This window comes from Tauraco erythrolophus, chromosome 19, assembly GCF_009769465.1.
Source record: "Tauraco erythrolophus isolate bTauEry1 chromosome 19, bTauEry1.pri, whole genome shotgun sequence".
In the NCBI taxonomy this organism is placed as follows: Eukaryota; Metazoa; Chordata; class Aves; order Musophagiformes; family Musophagidae; genus Tauraco; species Tauraco erythrolophus.
In genome coordinates this window covers 9,527,601-9,547,261 of record NC_141483.1, presented here as the reverse complement: position 1 = coordinate 9,547,261, position 19,661 = coordinate 9,527,601, and the positions used below count along the sequence as shown (strand labels likewise).

At 43.2% G+C, this 19,661-nt stretch overlaps 2 protein-coding genes across 13 annotated transcripts in view; both read left to right on the top strand.

Annotated features, from left to right (window-relative positions):
- Positions 1 to 8,488, top strand: part of EP400 (E1A binding protein p400) — a 49,527-nt gene extending 41,039 nt beyond the window's left edge. For 7 of the 11 annotated variants that reach the window (XM_086623642.1, XM_086623641.1, XM_086623643.1 and 4 more), the window contains 10 exons: positions 439 to 484; positions 576 to 685; positions 1,299 to 1,503; positions 2,006 to 2,169; positions 2,550 to 2,756; positions 3,066 to 3,261; positions 3,876 to 4,006; positions 4,643 to 4,810; positions 5,569 to 5,646; positions 7,451 to 8,488. In XM_086623642.1, coding sequence (XP_086479768.1) covers positions 439 to 484; positions 576 to 685; positions 1,299 to 1,503; positions 2,006 to 2,169; positions 2,550 to 2,756; positions 3,066 to 3,261; positions 3,876 to 4,006; positions 4,643 to 4,810; positions 5,569 to 5,646; positions 7,451 to 7,723 — 1,578 coding nt within the window. In that variant the 3' untranslated portion in view covers positions 7,724 to 8,488. Of the gene's footprint in view, positions 1 to 438; positions 485 to 575; positions 686 to 1,298; positions 1,504 to 2,005; positions 2,170 to 2,549; positions 2,757 to 3,065; positions 3,262 to 3,875; positions 4,007 to 4,642; positions 4,811 to 5,568; positions 5,647 to 7,450 lie in introns of those variants that run through there. The other 4 variants (XM_086623645.1, XM_086623644.1, XM_086623638.1 and 1 more) reach the window with 3 other exon arrangements.
- A 1,714-nt stretch (positions 8,489 to 10,202) lies between these two features.
- NOC4L (nucleolar complex associated 4 homolog) lies at positions 10,203 to 18,803 on the top strand. 2 transcript variants are annotated; one of them, XM_086623418.1, is made up of 15 exons: positions 10,203 to 10,298; positions 10,400 to 10,520; positions 10,659 to 10,765; positions 11,016 to 11,123; positions 11,640 to 11,789; positions 12,390 to 12,489; positions 12,791 to 12,825; positions 12,929 to 12,979; positions 13,514 to 13,625; positions 14,258 to 14,318; positions 14,857 to 14,967; positions 16,276 to 16,439; positions 17,201 to 17,283; positions 18,204 to 18,317; positions 18,634 to 18,803. In XM_086623418.1, exons 1-15 carry the CDS (start codon positions 10,203 to 10,205, stop codon positions 18,748 to 18,750), a joined length of 1,530 nt encoding a protein of 509 aa, XP_086479544.1. In that variant the 3' UTR covers positions 18,751 to 18,803. The 2 variants fall into 2 exon arrangements, with proteins under 2 accessions (XP_086479544.1, XP_086479543.1); XM_086623417.1 differs by having other exon boundaries at positions 10,385 to 10,520.
- The last annotated feature ends 858 nt before the right edge of the window (positions 18,804 to 19,661 follow it).

The window sequence follows — 19,661 nt, the reverse complement described above, 5'->3', positions numbered from 1 at the left end:
AGTGGTGATTTTATTTGGCTTGTCGAAGGGCAGGAATACTACAGTTTTTACAGAAAGAGACGGAGGATGAGTTCTGACCCGTACGCATGGCTGTGTATCTACTGCTCAGTGATGCTTATGTCTGAGTGGTCTGTGGCAAGCTGGAGTAATACATTACTCCCTTCTGATAACAAGGATGTCAAATGACCAGTATTTACCAAACATTTGACTGGTCTCCAGTTGTTCGTTAGTGTGGCAGTATCCCAGTTTACACATCAGTTGTTGTTGACACATAAAATGAGTGAAAAACTGCAGAAGTAGCTGGGCGTTTTATTGCGTTTTTCTTATTTTGTCACCTCTGGAATGCAGCATTGTGTTAAAGAGTGTAGTAGCATAGAGCTATATTCAGTTTCCTTTTATTGTTTGTCTGAACTGTTACCTCAATTGTCTCCTAAATAGGCGGGCACAATCAAAACAGCTGTTACAGGGACGAGTATACAGACGGGTAAGAAGACTTTATAATTAGGCATTGGAGATGATAGGACATTCAGATTTTCATTTTTAGTATGTAACATTTAACGTTGGCTTGCTTTCAGCTACAGTGAGTGGAAACGTCATAGTGAATACTGTTGCAGGAGTCCCTGCTGCCACCTTTCAGCCCATCAATAAACGTCTGGCTTCACCAGTTATACCTGGAACATTGACTGTGAGTAGATCACATCGCTGGTTACGTCCCTGGACTGATCTTGGCTGCACGTTTTATCAGTGTATCTGTTTTCTTCTGTAGCTTTCCATGTAATCAGAAACTGTTTCTTGCAAATTGCATGGGCATCATGTAATTCTGTACCAAAGCCCTCTCCCTTACCAAAATATCAGAACACAGAGACGGTTTATCAGAAAAAAGTGCCTAATAGATACTACTGTTAAAAATAGTTCCTAGACAAGTGCTGTCATAGACGATACATTATGTCATCATCATTTCCAGCCTGTAACTGTTTTGTGCTCTGTTAATTATGATCTTTGTTATTATTTTAATGGTTTAAGACTATGGAAGATAAAGCAAAAAATTGAAAAGTAGTAAAATCAAATTTCTGTACTGTAGTTAAGGGTTTGATGATCAGCCTGTTTGAAAAAGATTTAACAAGATGCTGATTATGAGACATAACCAAACAGAGAGATGTGTTAGAAAGATTTGGACCTTCTTTGCTTTTGTGTTTTTGATGTTTGTTTCTAAAATTGTATAGTCCATTTCCATAAGATTCCATAGCTTTATATGAGGTATGGAAACTGTAAGGAATGATGACTTTCTTCCTTTTCAGACTTCAGGAGGCACTGCAACTGCACAAGTGGTACATACCCAGCAGCGGACTGCGGCAGCACCTGCTGCTTCCACAGAACTGGTGACCATAGCATCTACCCAGGGAGTTCGTGCAGTGACGTCAGTGACAGCATCAGCAGTAGTAACTACAAACTTAACACCCGTGCAGACCCAGACCAGATCCTTGGTGACTCAGGTTACACCAGGTAATAATTGTGTGTTTAATTTTTTTTTTCTGAGGGTACATAAAGAGCCCCAGAATTTGTAGGTGGCTTCATCACCATAGCCCCACAGTATTGAAAGTCTGGATTTGTTGGCAGCACAGTTACATGATACTGTGATTTTTAACTTGTGTTACTGTTGGTGTTCACATTACATTTTTCTCCAGTATTTCTGGGTAAAGTGTTGCATTAGAGAGCTGCTTGGCCTCTAGGCATTACAATTAAAAAAGTTTATTAGTCATCTAGCAGTAAAATATTAGAATTGACTGTCTTGACTAAAAAACATAGTGAAGAAAGGAGCATATATTTTATTTACTCTGCTTTTGCATGTTTGTGCTAATGTGGTGTTGTTTGTAGTTAGTCTACAAACCATGCTGGAGCAGAAAAATATGCATTTAACAGCTTGGCTTTTCAGGTGAACTCAAGGAATTAAATTGAACGTTGAAAACCTTTCTTCAGAGCATTTTGGTTTTTTCTTTGTTCACAGCTACACCAACAGTCCAGCTCTCCGGCAAAACTATCACCCCTGCTCACTTCCAGCTTCTGAGGCAACAGCAGCAGCAGGCTGCTCAGGTGCAGGTCCCACAGATTCAGGCTCAGGCACAAGCCCAGTCTCCAGCTCAAATAAAAACTGTAGGGAAATTGTCACAGGTGAGGAAATGCTTCTGGAATAACATGACACGTTACTCTCTTTGTTACTGTAAGCATCATTAGCAGTGTGTGGTGTATCCCTTTTTCTTGGGCTAGAGTGAAATACAGCTCTTTCCTAAATTTGATTCTACTAAAATTTCATGAATGCAGTGAGTCTGACAGACGTTTCAAACAGTACCACTAGCACAGTAGGTCAGGATGTAAAGCACTTGCTTAGTCCCTGGCAACTCATTGCACAAGGGAGTTGCATTCTTAACTCTTTGATCTTAACTAAAGTCTGACATAGAAGGTTTCTCCTTTAAAGCTCCAGATTCATCTCCGATTTTTTTCCTGTAGTCATGTAAAAGAGTAGAAATGATGGAAGTGTTTCATTTTTGCAGGAACAGCTGATCAAGCTGCAGAAGCAGAAACTGCAGCTTCCCCAGCAGCAGGCAGCGCAGCAGACACAGCAAGGGGCACAGCAGCAAACAGCACAAGTGCAAGTGCAACAGCAACAGCAAACTCAGCAACTCACTGCTGTCACAGCACCTCGTCCTGGTGCAGTTCTCACAGGCACTACTGTGACAAACCTGCAAGTTGCTCGCCTTGTAAGTTGTCTTTGACTTTGCAAAACGTCTCTCGAAGGCATTGTTCTCTTTGATGGTTTAAATGAACCGGGTATGGGTTTTTCGGGTTTTTCGCAAGTGCCCTTTGCGTTACTCAGGCAGTACAAAAGATACAACCGTAACATAAACAGCTTCAAATTGCGTTTACACACTGATACTGTCTCTGGATTGTGTTACTGTAAAGGAGCGATTCTGTTTACAAACATGTATAGCTATCACTGTATAATGACCTCTTATATGCAGCAAATGTTTTTTGTGCCAGTACAATAATCTTCATTCCTTACTGCTTAGACTCGTGTTCCTGCTTCCCAGCTTCAAGCACAAGGACAGATCCAGGCTCAGACTCCACAAGCAGCACAGGTTGCTTTGGCAAAGCCTCCAGTAGTGTCTGTTCCCGCTGCTGTTGTGTCATCTGCAGGAGTCACTACACTCCCTGTTACCGTTGCAGGCATTAGTGTTGCTATTGGGCAGCCACAGAAAGCAGCAGGTATGTCAACAGACTTGCTAAAACATAATAAAATTTTAAATACTGCTTTTTTAAGGGTAGGGTGTTCCAAATAATGTATTCTGTGGGACACATGCTTTTTAAAAACTAAAGTGATAGAGGTTGAATCCAGTTTGTTTCAAAACTGAGGTAAGAGAATTGTGCATATCCTATGTAATCTGGAGGTCGGCATGACTCTTTAGGCAGATATGTTTGGGTTTTTTTTAAAATTTGTGCATGAGAGTAGGTGAGCAGATACAGTTTTTTAAAAGAAAGGCATAGTAATTTCACCTATTTTTTTTTAAATGCAAAATGGAAATTGGAAAACTTGTATTTCATAACTGTCTCCCCTGCTGTGGACAGAATTTTTCCTGTAGGAAGGTTATTGTTAGAACACAAAGTTAGCTTACTTATGCCCTTAGATACATAATGTTTTTCTTCTCCACTGTCAAAATCATATGTCTTATTCCCATTAAAATCAGTGGATTATTAGTGCTCAAAACTATGCAGATCTGTAAGTCCATAAAAAGCACAGTCTGTGTTTGCAAGCTATGATTACTGGGACAAAGCAGTAAAATGAAGACTCTTACAGTTCTGATTATTTTTGTATTTTTCAGGAGGCCAGACGGTTGTTGCACAGCCACTGCATGTCCAGCAGCTTCTAAAACTCAAGCACCATCAAGCAGCACAGCAACAGAAAGCTATCCAGCCTCAGGTTGCACAGGGTCAAGCTACTGTGCAGCAAAAGGTACTTGTTTGCTGTCCCATTGAGTCACGTAGTGCTTCTGTGGTTGTAAAGCTTCAGCTCTGAATTACGAGGGCACTCCGAGACAGTCAGTCAGTATTTCTAGAGGTGGATCTTAAGTATATGGAGAGAGAATGCTTTCCCATGTGCTTTGTCAGGTGCTTAATAATTTTTTTCAATAAGATTGTTGTTTGGTGTGATTTCTTATGCCCCAAACTGAATTTTCTTTTTTTAAGTAACAAAGATGAAGATTCTGTTTAGTCACTTCTAGTATAACCAAATATGGAAAATTCCCAAAGGTTTTCACTGTTTACAATACAAATTGTGCAAAATACACTTTTTCCCTCATGGGCTGTCAATCAGCCTCCAATGTGGTGTTTTGGAAGTACATTATCATATGAAGTGTGTGTGTATGTGCATGCATGTAAGAGAGAACCTTTTCAGTAAATACTTAAAAGTGATCCACAATGTTTGTGTAAGGGCATGAAAGCTTTCACCTACTGCTCATTTTGCTGTTACTAATCCTGGGTGTGTTTTGTTTCAGTAATTAAATGTAATTAATCTTGTTAGCTACATACCTGTTCTTTAAAATACACATATATTTTGCAGTTATTGATGCTTTTTTTTTCTCTTGTGCAGATAAATGCTCAACAGGTTACAGTCCAAACCCAACAGCAGACTTCACAGCAACAAAAAGTAACTTATACCACACAGCCTGCCATTAAAACACAGTTCTTAACAACTCCAATTTCCCAATCCCAGAAACCAGGTGGAACCCAGCAAGTGCAGGCCCAGATTCAGGTACAGGTAACGCAGGTTTACACCTTTAAACTCTACGGTGACTGGAGAATTGCAAAGACAAGAGGTGATGTAGCATTTTAGCACCCACTCACATTAATTCTAGTCACACATTTGTTTAAATTGACTTCATAATAAAAGTCATTGGTGCTGAATGTGCAGCCTTGTAGCAGGTCAGAGGAACTATCAAAGCCGTAAGTTCACTTTTCCTCTTTGAAAGAAATAAATTGTCACTCATTTTTATTAAGCAAGGAATTCTCTACTGTGTTTACTAAGGGAAATTCAGCCAGAGTTCTTCCTGGTTTCTGGTGCTGCGTCCCAGCCTAACCTCTGGGTTATAATTGGCAGCCAAGAGTAGCTGGCAGTTATCTTCTTTACTGCGTAACTGGATCAGTCTAAGCAAGGAAAAGGAAGACAGTTAGGAAGTGGAAGCCTTACTCCTTCAAAAGTATACCTAAGATAATGTAGCCCATTAGAACATCTGTGAATTCTTAAATTTTATCTGTAGTTAGGAGAAAGCAAGTATATTGCAGTTAAAACTGGAAATACGACTTTTCCTCTTCCCCTCCTTCAATACGCCGATCTGTAAAGTTTCTTTTTTACAAAAGTCCCGTATCACTGGGAATGCCAAGGTGCAACTTACCACGAACAGGACTTCGGAAGGGTTTTCACTTGGTAGCCATTTCGATAGGTATGGGTTTGGTGTTTTGCTGCTATTAGTATTTTTTTACTTTGACCAAACCTGTCTTTATTTCATGTCAATACAGGTTGCAAAACTTCCACAAGTGGTCCAGCAACAGGCTGCTGTTGCCAATATTCAACAGATGGTTTCAGTTTCCCAGCAGGTAGGTTTTGCGCTTCTCAAGTATAGCACTAGAAACATGATCCTATTGAAAGCTTATTTATTTGGAGTGTGTGTATTTTTCACCTCATGTGTGGCATAGGCAGTATTTTTGAAGGATGTAGCAAGTTCTCTTCTATAGAAATGAATCGTGAATACTGACTCAGCCGCTGTATATTCTCTGGTCTAAAACTTTGGTAGATGGACCAATGTTTATTCATCATTGTAGATAAGCTGCAAAATAAATTTTGAAAAACATTTTCTAGAGCTGAAAGAACTTTTAAAAATTGGTTTCTCGTGATGCGTAGTCAAGGTAGCAAATAATGGAACTAGCAAGCACTGTCTCAGTTTGTTCTGTAAAAATTGGGATAAATCAAGGGTTATAAGTTGGTATGTTCCAGTTCATAAGGCTGTGCCAAGTGCTTTGTGAAAGTCAGAATGGTGTGGTATCTGTTCTAAATGTGGTATGAAAGCAGATGGGACTCGGGCAAGAGAAGGTCAGAAGGTTTGGGCTCCCCTAACTACCAGGCAGTTTATTTACACTGCTTAGAACAATGTCATTCAGACCATTATCAACAGGCATAATTTAAGTTGTTGACTGGCAGGAATAATTTAACTCTGGACAGTGGATGAAGTTACTGCCTTCAGTGCACAAAAATCAGAGCAAATCGGCTCTTAATCTGTCACAGTTTATAGTGCAGTGTTTTAGTGCAGGATAAAATCTGTGACTGTTTATCTTCAAACGATGACAAAGTGGTGTAAGCTGAGTGATAACCACCTCAGATGTGAATGCTTCAAGGGCAAGGTAGACAGCAGGGAGGAGAAACTTCATCAGTCAACACAAGTTGAGTTGTCCTCTGTAGACAGTAAGAGCTCCTGGATAATTTTTCAATGGACATTAAAAGCTAGATTTTCAAGTCATGGATGTTGGCATAACGCTGAGACTGTTGAAGTCCATGATAAAAAGAAAAATAACCAGCTCCCCTCCCACTACACGCCAGTAACATCAATGACAGGAGGATTAGGCCATGCAAAACTGCAGTCTTGATGTGCGTGTGGCATTCTTTTTACCTGCATTTTTAGTGCTTCCTAGTGGATTCCTCTTGGATCATTCAAGAGTTAACTTTCCCCTGGCAGCTTCATTTGGCTTCTCCTCTGACAAAAGCAGCTGAAGCTGCTCAGTTTTCACTACCTTGTCTTCTGAACAAGGAGATGTTTAATTTTTTTTTTCTCCCTTGTTCTGGGTAGAGCTATGAAAATCAGATTTCTGGATGAAGTTCAAAGTATTCTACCCTAAATTGGCAATAGAGATTGACAGCTGTAGTCTGAAAGGGTAATGTCAGAGACTGGAAGCCTCAGTGACTGTATTTATTGTCACAATATGGATGCAGAGTGGGTGTTTTACCCTCTTTGATCCCCCCTCTGTCCATCTGTTCTTTTCCCTGTTCTTTCACTTCTGCTCCTGTAGTACAGGAACAGTGGGTTTTTCTACCTTCCATCTATCTTCTGTAAAGGCTGTCAGGGGATATCCTGTGGTTTGCACTGCAGAGGTCTGAGTTACCAGGCATCTTGGCTCATAGTTCTGGTTTATAAGGCTCTAGAAAATGGGACAGAACGGTGTTCTCCAGTGAAACCACAGAGCCTGCATTCCCAGAATTCCTTCCAGCCTTCCTACTTTGTCTAAGGTCCTTGTCAGTCAAGAGGGCAAGTGCTTATATAAGATGCCTTCTGTAGAGCGGAAATGTAGTGAACGCTCAGTTTAATGCCAAACTGTTGTTTTGTAATCATCTTGTCATCCTAATGTCTAGGTACAAGCTCAACCCCAAACTGTGACGCTTTCTCAGACGACAGCAGGTCAACAGCAGGTTCAGGTGATTCCTGCAACAACTGCTACTGCTCAGGTCGTGCAGCAGAAGCTGATACAACAGCAAGTTGTGACAACAGCATCTCCCCAGATTCAGGCTCCAGGTGTACAGAATCCAGCCCAGACACCAGCAACATCTGAAGCCCAGAATCAGCAAGCAAAAGTACAGATGAGGACGCCTACTGTCAGATTAAAGGCACCTACTAAACCAAGTTGAACTATTGATTAAAATGCAATACCAGGGAAACACAGCATTTCTTGTTTGCTAAGCCAAGTGAGAAGCTGTTCGAAACATCTAAATGAAGACAAACCACCTCTGTTTTGTTGTGTTTGTGTTTTTTTTTTTTAAGCAGAAGGTTTTTTGCTGGTGAACATTTAAACATGGAAACTCTCATACAACTTCAGCATATTAGCAACAGTTTAGCACTCAAAATCTGTACAAGATGCGTTCTGCCAGTGTTCTCTGTGCTCATTCAAACCAGATAAAGCACACATTACTTACGTTTGAGTTCTGCCCAGCTTCACAAAAGTAGAATGGTGAAACACCATAAGTGTCCGTACAGTTCATCTGTGTTAGCATACCCCGGACTGCCCATGGGAACATGCAGCTGTTTGCTAGGATGTGCGCTCAGTATCCACGGTAAAGCTGGTCAGAGAACCAAGTGTGGCTAATCTAGCAAAGTATTTTCCATCTGTATAAAAGCTGCCTGTTGTTCTCGCCTGAGGTAAATACCTCTGGAAGATCTAACATATTTGAAGTGTGCCCTAAAAAGTTTAGCCAATAAATGTGAAAACCTGTAAGTATATGTAATTAAGAAGGAAAAAAGTTTCATTCTCCATTTTTGTAAGTCTTTTAAAATGTTTGTTAGTAGTTTTGTGTACAGTTTACTGAATCACCCAACCTGTGCATTCGTTCTCATATTTCGCTTTAAGATAATGGATATTTTAGGCATGAACTGAGTAAATATTGTGTTGAATAGTAGATGTGTATTAAAGTGTAGCCCATTTTTTTTCTGTAAAAGAATTGTTCGGTGGGTGCAGCTAAACAAATGATCCATAGCTGTTTCTCATGGGACTTCCATCAAGGAAACGCTCCAACTGATAAAATTCAATATCTCAGTTTCATTCTGCTCTTGCAACATGTTTAAATGTTCAGTACTTTCTACTCAGCTTTCAGCTCGGGGGGGTGGGGGGTTGGGGGAAGGGGAGAATAGTGAAATTAAATCTAAGACTTAATTCTTCAACTGTGTAAAGAATAAGATCTAACTTTTGTACTATTCTTTTACTAAAGCTAATGATGAATGTATCTTCAGGTGGGTATTTTGGATGTGAATAGAGCGTGGCCTCTTCCTCCAAATCAGTTTGCCTTATTGTTATGGGGAAAAAAAAAAAAAACACAAGCAAAAAGCTGCATAGAACTGTGGGGGTTTTCTTTACTTTTCAGGCATAAAATGAAAAACAGACTGTTTGCAAACAGCACTGAGTGAGGAATCAAAAAGCTCTTGGTGGCTTGAATGGATTTATTTTACTTTGGCCATAAAACCGCACGACGTGTAAAATTCAGACAAAATTATGACATTCCTTTTCTGAAATGGTTTTAAAATTATTTTTCCATTCTGTGATCTTTTTACTCTTTTAGGAGGGGAGCCTGTTTAAAGGCAAGGAAAATGTGTCTTTTGTCCTTACCTCTGTATGTACACACCTCTTGGTAACTGGCAATCCAAATGGCTTAAACAAGAAAGAATGCCCCGTCAGCTCCGCTGTTTTAAGTCGGATTGGCACAGCCTGTTCTGTTAAAATCACGAATGTAAACACTGGGTCAGGCCGTGTTCCTAATTTTTTTTTTTTTAATTATTTTATATCTCTTTTCTCCTGCATCCTCTTTTTCTTGGACCCTCAGGTCTGCAAATACGGGGGCATTGTTGTTTTGGTTTTTTTTTTTAAGCTGTTTGTGCGTGCAGCAGTATTCCCTGCTGAACCACTGGTTTGTGCCATTGCCTAAACTTCATTCCCAGCTTCGAAGCTGGTAGTGCTGGCAGTGGAACAGTTTAAAATGCAAAGTAAATGCAATGGTAACGGATAGCCGACACTGTGTACAGTAAGGTGTTGCTCATCCAAAAAATATTGCTTAGTTAGCCCCAGTTTTACTTTTAAATGTTTAGCTCTTTGTTATGTGCATGAAAATCGGGGAGGGGAGTGGGAGGGAGGGGGGAGCGGGGATCACTTCCAGCAGTGGGAAACCTGTTGACTGCATCATTGTGCTGGTCTGATTTGGTGTCTAAAGAGGCAATTGTTTCTTGTTTAGGTCAGTTAATAAAGATAAAAACCACCTTTTATTTTTGTTCTTTTTTTTTTCTTCTTTTTCCTTTTGATGTGTCCCTCTCCCAGGAGCGTGTTAGGAAGTCAAGCCTGTAAATACCCGATGAACATAATAAGCGTTTGTACTCGATCCAGTAGGACTGTAAGGAATAGTGATGTATCCTACCTGAAGGTGTAATAAAGTGTACATTTTTATAACGCCGCCTCGCCCTGGCTTCTGTAACGCGGTTTTTTGGGTTCGGGCAGCCGCGCAGCAACGGGCGACCGCGCAGCAGCGGGCGAATGCCCGCTGCTGCGCGGTCGCCCGTTGCTGCGCGGCTCCGGCCCCGCCTGCGGGCGGAGCGGCCGCCGGCTCCTCCCTCCCTTCCGCCGGCAGCATGGCGCGGGCCGCCGCGCTCGCTTCCTGCCTGGAAGCCGTGCTGGGGAGCCGCAGCAACGCCAACCGCGTCTTCGAGATCCTGGAGCTGCTGGCGGTGCGGGCCGGGGAGGGGGGCCGGGGGTCGGGCGGCGTGTGGCGAGGCGCCGGGGGCTGAGGGGCCGCCCTGCTTCCCGCTCAGAGCCGCGCTCTTCCCAGGGCCACGAGGAGGAGGAGGTGCTGTGCGCCGCCAGGACCTGCAGCCGGCTCTTCGGGGCGCTGCTGGAGCGGGGGGAGCTGTTCGTGGGCCCGCTGCCCGCCGAGGAGGCCGCCCTCGCCGGTGAGTGGAGCGCTGGGGGGTGCGGGCGGCTGCGGCGGCGGTGTCCCGGGAGAGGCAGAGCCCCGAGCCGGGGTCGTGTCCCCCTGGGGCTCGTCGCGGCCGGGCGGAGCTTCCAACGCTTCTGTGCTCCACCCTCAGATAACCGCAGCGCCGAGGACAAGTACAAGGTGTGGATGAGGTACCGCTACAGGGACTGCGTGGATTGCCTGGGGGACCTCCTGGGCCACGATGCCTTCCAGGTCAAGGTAGGAAGCACCTACCTTGAGCCCGCACCGAGGTGCAGGAGCAATTCCCGCTCTCGTGTTTCTGTGTGGAGGGCAGGCAGTGCTGGTGCTCGGCTCCCCTCCGCTCGCCAGCGTGCCAGCAGCAGCCGTGCCGCCTTCTCAGGGAAGAACATTCGTTCTTCTGCCTTTAGAAGTTTCCTTCTTTGGGTCTGACCTCTGGTGTCCTTGTTGAGGTGGGTTTTTTCTGTTGATTGTTTTTTTTTTTTTAAAGGAATTGTCACTCTGCACCCTCATGAAGTTTGTTGAGTTGGAGGCAAAATATCCATTGATCAAAGTAGAGTGGAAAGGGAGTTTAACTTTTCCTCGTGAACTTCTTAAGGTAAGCTCCAGAAATGAAAAAAAAGCTCCTGCTGTCAGTGCCCGATGGCACACAGCCTCATGTGCTCACCTCCAGGGCTAAAATCACCAGCTGGGAGGTTTTCAGTGGGAAGGGACACGGGGGTGGTCATCTAGAGGGACCACCGAGACCTCGAGCATCTGTCCTTGGTGAGGTGGCACCTGCAGGTGTGGGAGCAGCTGCCTTGTGCAGGTTCGAGGTGGGTTCCCAAGTGTTTATGAGGTACCAATTCTGGGGTGTATTTTTGGAGTCCCTGGCCTCACTTTCAAGAATTGAGACGTGAGAGGGAAGGTACTGCCCCTGGTTCGGCCACCATGTCAAGACATTGGCTTTGATAGAAGGGGCCTGTCAAAATGGGTTGTGGACGTTGCTTTGGGGCAAGCAGCACACAGCTATGCCTTTCAGAAGGATGAGGGTACTCTCAGCCATCACAGCTCTCTGTCTACTCCAGTGCTGTACGAGATGACTTGTTGCTTTCCTTTACAAACCTTTTGTTAGGTAGTTGTTGATGGCTTACTTCCCTTAAACGAGGATGCGTCGCTCCTGATCTCTCGCTTTCAAGAGTACATGGAGTATGATGACATCCGGTACTTTGTCATGAAGGCAGTCACTGAGAGTATTGGACAAGTCATGCAAAAGACAAAAGAGGTAATGTTGCTGTTGAGGTGGGTTTGGATAAGCTGCTCTGAAACATGCATCTTGTGCATGAAGCAGGGAGAGACTAGTGTATGGAAAGGCTCTGGAAGCAGGAGAAATGAGTGTGTCTATTTGAAGGCATTAAACTTGTATTTTTTTTTTTTCTTGCTCACAGCTTACACCTATTATGCTAAGACTTCAGTCTGAAATTAGAGGTAGTTTGACACACATACTGTTTTTCTTGCACAGCCCCGTCTGAGCTCTGGCTTCCGTTTTATGGAAATCTCTGCAGCTTGGGCGGCACACACAGAACTTTTAATTCTGTCCTCTCTCTGGTGTAGGGGAAGAGTGTTTTGTTTAATTGGATCCACCAGTTTTGTTAAACCAGAATTAGTTCAGGCATAGGTTTTGTGTTAGGCACATCAGTAATACTCCAGGATGAGGCAGCAATAGGGAACATACCAGTATGTATTTCAGCCATCAGCATTTTTTCTTTCCTTTTTCTTTCCTAAATGCATTCAGTGCTTGGGAAGTAGGACAATATCGAAGTTCAGCATCTTACTGTCTGTTGTGGAACTTGCTTCATGTTTGATTATATGCTTTTTTTGTCAGAGGCCACTGCCGTTTTACCAGCAGAATGTGTTTTCCCTCATTTCGCCCATTAACATGCCGAGCAAAGAGTGTGACATGGTCAAATTTCTGGTGAAGCAAGGTTAGTAAGCTCCACATGATGAACTGTGCACGAAAAGGAAAATCAGGATTAAGATTTTTATTGTGTAAAGACTTTATTGTTGTTTGCCAATGAAATGTGTTTGCTTCTGTGATCACAGTGGTTCTAAACAATTTTACAAAATCCATATACCTCAGTCTGCAGCGAGGTCTGTCATGGCCTTGTATCAAGACAGGGACTTTAGCCCAAATTTTTAGAGTATCAAAGGACTAAGTAAAAAAGAGTCATCTTAATTTTTTAAATATCATTTCAAATTCAGTATATGTTTTCCCTTTCTTCTTAGATAACTGGGAGGAATTGAAAGTGTCAAAGCTGCAGGTAACTGTTCACTTGGTGCTTCAGAGTTGAAATTTTATCTACTTAAAATAGAGCTTTGTCCACACCGGTGTGTTTAACTCACTGTTTGCAATTCTGTTTTAAGGCACACAAGCAGGCGTTTGAAAAAATGTGGCTCAGTTTTTTGAAGCACAAGGTGGGTGTTACTTCTGCCACTGATCTGCATTACTCTTCCGTCGCTGATCGTTTGAGGCCTTGCATGGCACTCCTGGTAGGACCCCACTATGCTTTCAGTGTTGGACCAGAATAGCCCAGTCACCGTTTCTGTTGGCTTGTTCTCCTGCCAAGAAACATGACCTCATGTACAGTCTGGTCCTTCCCACTCTCTGCCTTTTTTTCCCCACCTTACCCAAGTTGGCCTCTAAGGAGTGGTGTCCAGTGGAACAGCCTCTCTTCACAGGTTAAAGGTTCCCAGCCTTTTTTGCTAGTGACTTTCCCCTCTGAGTTGTGATAACAATTTTAGTTGTGAGCACCTGCGTCTTTGAATGAACTTGATTGTCAGGTGTTTCTTGTAAACTCTCCCATTTGGGAACTGTTGCTGCAAGATGTTCTGTTTTGTCCTGGCATGATCCCTTTTGCTTGTGTGCTGCCTTTTTGAGCCATGAGTTGCTGTTGCTCTCTGAGTTCTCCCTGCAATGATTGTTTCACTGTATTGTTTCATCCTTCACAGCTACCCACTGGCCTTTACAAAAAAGTTCTTATCATTCTGCATGACTCCATCCTGCCTTACATGAATGAACCCACTCTCATGATAGACTTCTTGACAGTGGCCTATGGCATAGGTAAGTGAAAACAGGCTTTTTATCCTTTGGGTGGCTCTGCAGCATGGCACGTTTGGACTTGGAAGGGCTGCTGGATGCAACACCATGGCCTGGATGATGAAATAGATGTACTTTACCTGGGGTGAAGCTAAGGAACTAGGGTGGACTCTGTTGTCCTTGCAAGTGAGATGTTTTTACCTGTGTTTGTCAGTATTGATCCTTGTATGTAAGGAAGATCATATTTAAGGCTTTGGGAAGAGTAGAATACTGGAGTGATTTCTTTTACTTACAGAGTTCAGCCAGCACTGCTGATACTTGGACTGCATCTGGACACAGGATGCACAGATTCCTGTAGAAATGTCCTTTCTGAGGAGACCTTTGCCTCCTCGATGTGGCTTTCTTGGGGGATTAGAGCAGCACGTTTTTGTGTCTCAATTCTTCACAGTCTGTTCTTCTAAACTACAGCTTAATGTTTGTAAGAAACTTGTGAAATTCTGGAAGGTTTTAGATGAAATTGTCACAGCCATCAGGCAGGCTCTAATTTCAGATATTCTTAGTTTTGTGTTCTTTCTGGGAAGGTTTCATAGTAGAAACAAGTTGATTTTTTTTTTTTCAATTTTTTGTTGTGTTGATACCTGCCTGCTTTGTTACAGGTGGAGCAATCAGTCTTCTAGCCTTAAATGGATTATTTATTCTGATTCATGAGCATAATCTGTAAGTAAAAAGAGCATATTGTTTAAAGATTTTTGCATTTATATCTTTATGTAAAAGTAATTGAAATGGATTCTTCACACCTTCAGGCTTTAAAAATCCCCACATGAGAAAGCCAAACTCTGCACAAGAGGCTCAGCTGTTTGGATGCTGAGTTCTTTTGATAGTTTGACCTTTTTTTCAGCTGAGCCTAAATATCCTCTTCTCCAGAGTGTGGTTGCTCAGCACTTGAAAATCGATTTCTATTGATCTGATTACATATTGAAGCTGTAGCCTTTGGTGTGCCTTTCACTGGATCCTGTACCATTTGCAGTCAGTGGACATAGCTTCACATCCCCAAAATGGCTGGGCACTGCAAGAGCCGTAAATTCACCTTACAGCTTGTTTTCAAGTGGTGGCTGTGGATAGAAGCCTAAGAAAGTGAAACAGCACAGCAGTGGTGTGGAGTAGTCTACGAGGAAAGCACAGAAACACTTAGAGCGTAGTCCCAGTATACATCACTAATCAGCAATGGATGTTGTCTTTTTCTTTTTTTTAACAGGGAATATCCTGACTTTTACAAAAAGCTGTACAGTCTTTTAGACCCTTCTATATATCACGTGAAGTACCGAGCCCGCTTTTTCCATTTGGTTGATCTGTTTTTGTCTTCGTCGTAAGTAGCATCTTTATTATGTATGTTCACATATTTTCCTCCTCCTTTTCTGTTGGCCAGAGACTGTTCTTGAGCAGTCCCCTGCATGTCTGGATATAATGTATTCAGTGGGCCTACTGGATTGGATTCGTGTTTACTGAGAAAACTGAATTCAAGAGTCTTACTGCAGCGTTGTGTAATTTTTCATGTGCTATTTTTGAAGATCTGTCACAGCCATCTAGTTTCAGGAAGTAAAAATACAGGTAGTTATCTGAGTTTGATCTACAAATGATTATAGATGTATTTTGATCTGTTTTCCACTTTGGCTGAAAGCGATGATTTTTCTGTCTATCTTTTATGAATATGGAAAAGTAACATTTGCAAGCTTTTTATAGTTCATAAAGCTGTTGATAAATTGATGACCTTTTGCAGACATATAACATTGAAATACAGAGTGTTTGACAGTCTGTCTTGATGCTGTCAATTCATTGTACACAGGGAAGAAACTAGATGAGCAGCTGGTCATATAGTTGCCATTATAGGTTATAAAATAAACCAAGAGTAACTCCTTACCGTTCAGCACGAGGCACTTAATATCCAACCCCTTGTACTCGTAGTGTGCTTTGGAGAGACTAACAAGATGTGACAGATGGTGTCCTGTGGGGTGGTTTTGCTGAGCCTTGCAGGTGTAGCGAGCCCCAGGGCTGAAGGCTGAGTGGCTGAAAATTGTCATCTTCCATCTCGGCTCTTCTGACCTGAAGAAAGTGCCTAGATGAGCTGATTGCTGTTAGAAATTTGCATTTTTACCATAAAAAAAAGAACTGTCCTCCACATTTGCATTATAGCAGCTTTATGTTCCCATTAACAGCTGCACTGCTTGCTTTAGTCCTGGAAGTATTATGTAAATTTAACACCATGGCCCATGTATTAATTAAACCCACAAAACGACATTAGAATAATATAATTAAGGTTGCCTGGCCAAGCACTCAGAAATTTATAAAAGGACTGAGTAAAGACTGCCATGTGAATGACCACGTACAAGAGCTGTGTTTGGCTACAGCGAGTGCCTGGAGTGGTGCCATGCATCTGGATTGAGTCAGAGTGATTGAGATTATTCATGCTTTGAATGGAAATGCCCCCAGATTTGTTCCAGAGAGTGAGCAAGACCCTGTGTTACTGCTTGAAACCAGCATTCTTATGGCTCCTCTTTATTCCGTAGCCCAGTAAATCTGAAGAGCCCCACTGATCTTTAACCTGACGTGCTGTTTGGGTTGGTGAGGCTGCTGGCCCACATTTACATTCTGGTTTCTTCTGTCTTCTTTCCAACAGTCACTTGCCGGCGTACCTGGTGGCGGCATTTATAAAACGCCTCTCCCGGCTGGCCCTGACGGCTCCTCCCGAGGCTCTGCTCATGGTCATTCCTTTCATCTGTAATCTCTTCCGGAGACACCCTGCATGCAAAGTGCTGGTGCACAGACCTAATGGGCCAGAAGGTAAGAGGGAAGTTGGGACATGGGAGTTTTGTGTTATGCCTTTAGACATTGTAAAGAGCAGGATTCCTGTGGAGAAGGAGGGGTGGTTCCAGTTCTGAGATTTTCTAGCTCTGTCCCTTGAGTTTGTGGAAAGCCAGGAGTCTGCTCCTGGTAGTTCTCTGAGTGTGAAGACCCATCTGCATTACTCCTCTCTGACCTTGGGCCTCACAGTTGGCTTCCCTGCCTCTGTGATTCCCTGGGAGAAGGCTGCTTTGAGCCTGCCACACTGGTCCAGGCTACTTCCACGTGCTAAAGGGCTGGGGGGACCTGTACCTGACACCGAGCTTGTCTTGTTCACCTTAAGAAATGAGAAGAAAATGAATGCAGAAACCAGAGACCTCTTCAATTTCAGTCTTTAGTGGGTTTGTGTAGGTGGCGCCACTGGGCCTCAGCAGTCTACTGAGTTTTTACTTCATCTGTCTTTGTGATTTAACTGACCAATGTTGAACATCAGTAGTGATCCTTCAAAGTTGCCTGAGATGCCCTTTGCATCAGACTATTCCAGTTCTTTGTGCCCTACTTTCTGTGCTCTTTAATAGTGTGATTCCGTAGTGCTGCAGACTGACTCTGAGTCATGCTGGGATGTGTCACCTTGTTTCTGGACCCTAGGTGTCTTGGGAAGAAGCAACTCTGGCTGCAGCACTGCTCTGGTTCTGTTGTGTTCCCTTTGGGGTTATGTACATCACGCAGAAGGTATCAGCTCTTTACCTCTATTTCCTTAGATATGTCAGAAGATCCATATATTATGGAGGAAGAGGAGCCATCTGAAAGCAGGGCTTTGGAGAGCTGTCTCTGGGAGATTCAGGTATGTCAGATAAAAAGGAACATCTGCTTCTGGTATGGGCTTCTTCCACCCTTGCTGCTTCTTTGACACATTGGCCATGGGTAGTCCCACTTACAAGAACCTGCTGACATACGTTTTGCAAATGAGGTGAGTTTCTGGCTGACCTTTTATTCTGCATCCTTTTCTGTCCTGGCATAAGAGAGGCAAAGGATTCCCTGCACTGGAGAAATCATACATGCTAATTAGTAGGTGGCTTGTGAGCACACATCTCTCCGTGCAGCTGAGAAGTGTGCAGTTAACAGCTAAACAGACTAAATAGCTGTAAATGTATGAGCCTTTTATTTGCTTTGGAGAGGAGAGGAACTTGCTGAGCACTGATGGAAATTAATTGGATACAGCTAGGTCATCCTTTGGAAATGGGTTTAAAAATGCTGGAGAAGATTGTAATGTTTACCTCTTACCTGGATGGTTTGTAGGAAAAATTTGAAATTGGTTAAATTACTCCTGATGACTCTGAAACCTTAATGGCAGCATTGCCACTTTCCATTTAAACACTACGAGAGTTTTGTTTAAGGGGCTGAAGCAGCATGAGAATGTTGTGCAGGAGCAGGAAGCCCAGAGAGCAGGAGCTTGGTGCAACATCAGGGCTATGTGAGATAGCAGAAGTGGGTTAAGTATCATAGGCATGGGCTATGGAGCAAGCTGTTTGTGTGAGCTGCACGTGAACCAGGTGAAAGGGGCCTTTGGTGTGTTTGAAGGATGGCCAAAATCAGGATTTCCTGAAGCTCTGTAGTGGCACTTTCAGCAAACTTGCCTCTGCCAGAATTTGGTGTTCACTGAAGATCTGACCAACAAAGGGGCAGATAACTGTGTGGGAATCCAGATGGATGTGTGTTACTCTGTACTTACTAGACCATCTCCTATTTGTCTTGCTTTTGCAGTCTCTACAAAACCATTATCATCCAGATGTGGCCAAGGCAGCTGCTATCCTGAACCAGTCGCTGTCTGAAATAGAGGATGACATTTCAGGGCTCCTGGAGCTCTCAGCTTACGAGGTAGTGTTGCTGTGCCTTTGTGAATGATTGGAACCAGAGAGGGAAGGAGACTGGTTCCTGGACGCAATAGCCGTCCTGTTCATCAGCCTTGCTGCTGGGGAGGGAGCTAGGCTGGCTTTTGGTTACCCAGAGCCACGGAAAACAGGAAAATGTCTGTTAAATAATGGAGCATGAGGCAGCAGTGGTGACAAGGGTGGGTTTTATATGAAAGGTTTATTACTGGATCTTTTAAGAGGTTAGAGTGAACAGTGGTATCAGCCAGGGTGAAGAGCTTGTACTGAGTTTTGCCAATATCTCCTGGTTTTTTTCTTTGTAGCTTTTTGATAAAGAAGTAAAGAAAAAGGCTGTTGATGTGCCCCTGGAGTTTGAGCAAGTACGAGGTTTGTTTGGGAAGAAAAATGATATTTTTGCAGAGCACTTTGCTTTAGATTGACGTGATCTCTTACAAACACATCTGCACAACTGAGGGACACACACAAAGCTCAGGTGTTGTGCTCAGCAATTCTGCCTTTGAAGTATCTCCGTGTGATGAGAGCAGGACTGCTTGAGGAGAGCGCAGCCTTCTTCAGTGACCTTCGCCTCTACCTGTGGAGGGACTTTCCTTTGCTTCTTGTTTCTCACGCTTGTGTGTTGCTGCCTGATATCTGGGAGGGATTTTCCATCAGAGCAAATTTTTCTGGACTTGTTCATTGCTGGGATTCGAGCCCGTTTCTCAAAAGCTGCTGGTTCTGGCTGTGATCAGGGACTGCATCGGCAAACCGTCTCGGTGCCATTCGATGGGGCTGAGGGGAGGTGTGGTCTCTGGCTACTGCTCTTATTTTTCAGATGTGTATGAAATACTAGAGCTGATGACCTGTTTGTAGCAAGTGACTTCAATACGTAACTGTAAAGACCTGATGATATTCTGATTATATTTTTTATATACACTTTTGAACTCATGTCTTCAGAGGAATGTTTAGCTTCTCTGTACTCGTCGTAACACTCTCGCGTTGAAGGTGTTGAAAGCTCAGGTTTGTCAAAAACAACTCATAGGTGATGCGCAGTAATTCCATCTATGAAGTGCTGCTGATGTTTCTTCATGTACATCCCATCTCGTGCTGTAAGGTTGCTTAATTCAAAATGCTCATGAGCTTTCGAAATGAGCATAATCCTGGTGACTGCTGTAGCCAGGGAGGCCAAATGATGTGCAGTGGGAGGTATGTCAAATCCTTGATTTTTTGCTTCAGAATGATAAGCAGCTTAATGTAGTTTTGCTTGCAGCTTGCAAGCATTGTAGGAGCTGTGGCCAGTGTGTATCCAGGTGCTAATCAAGTTTTAACTAGTCCACTGATACTAGGTGGTATT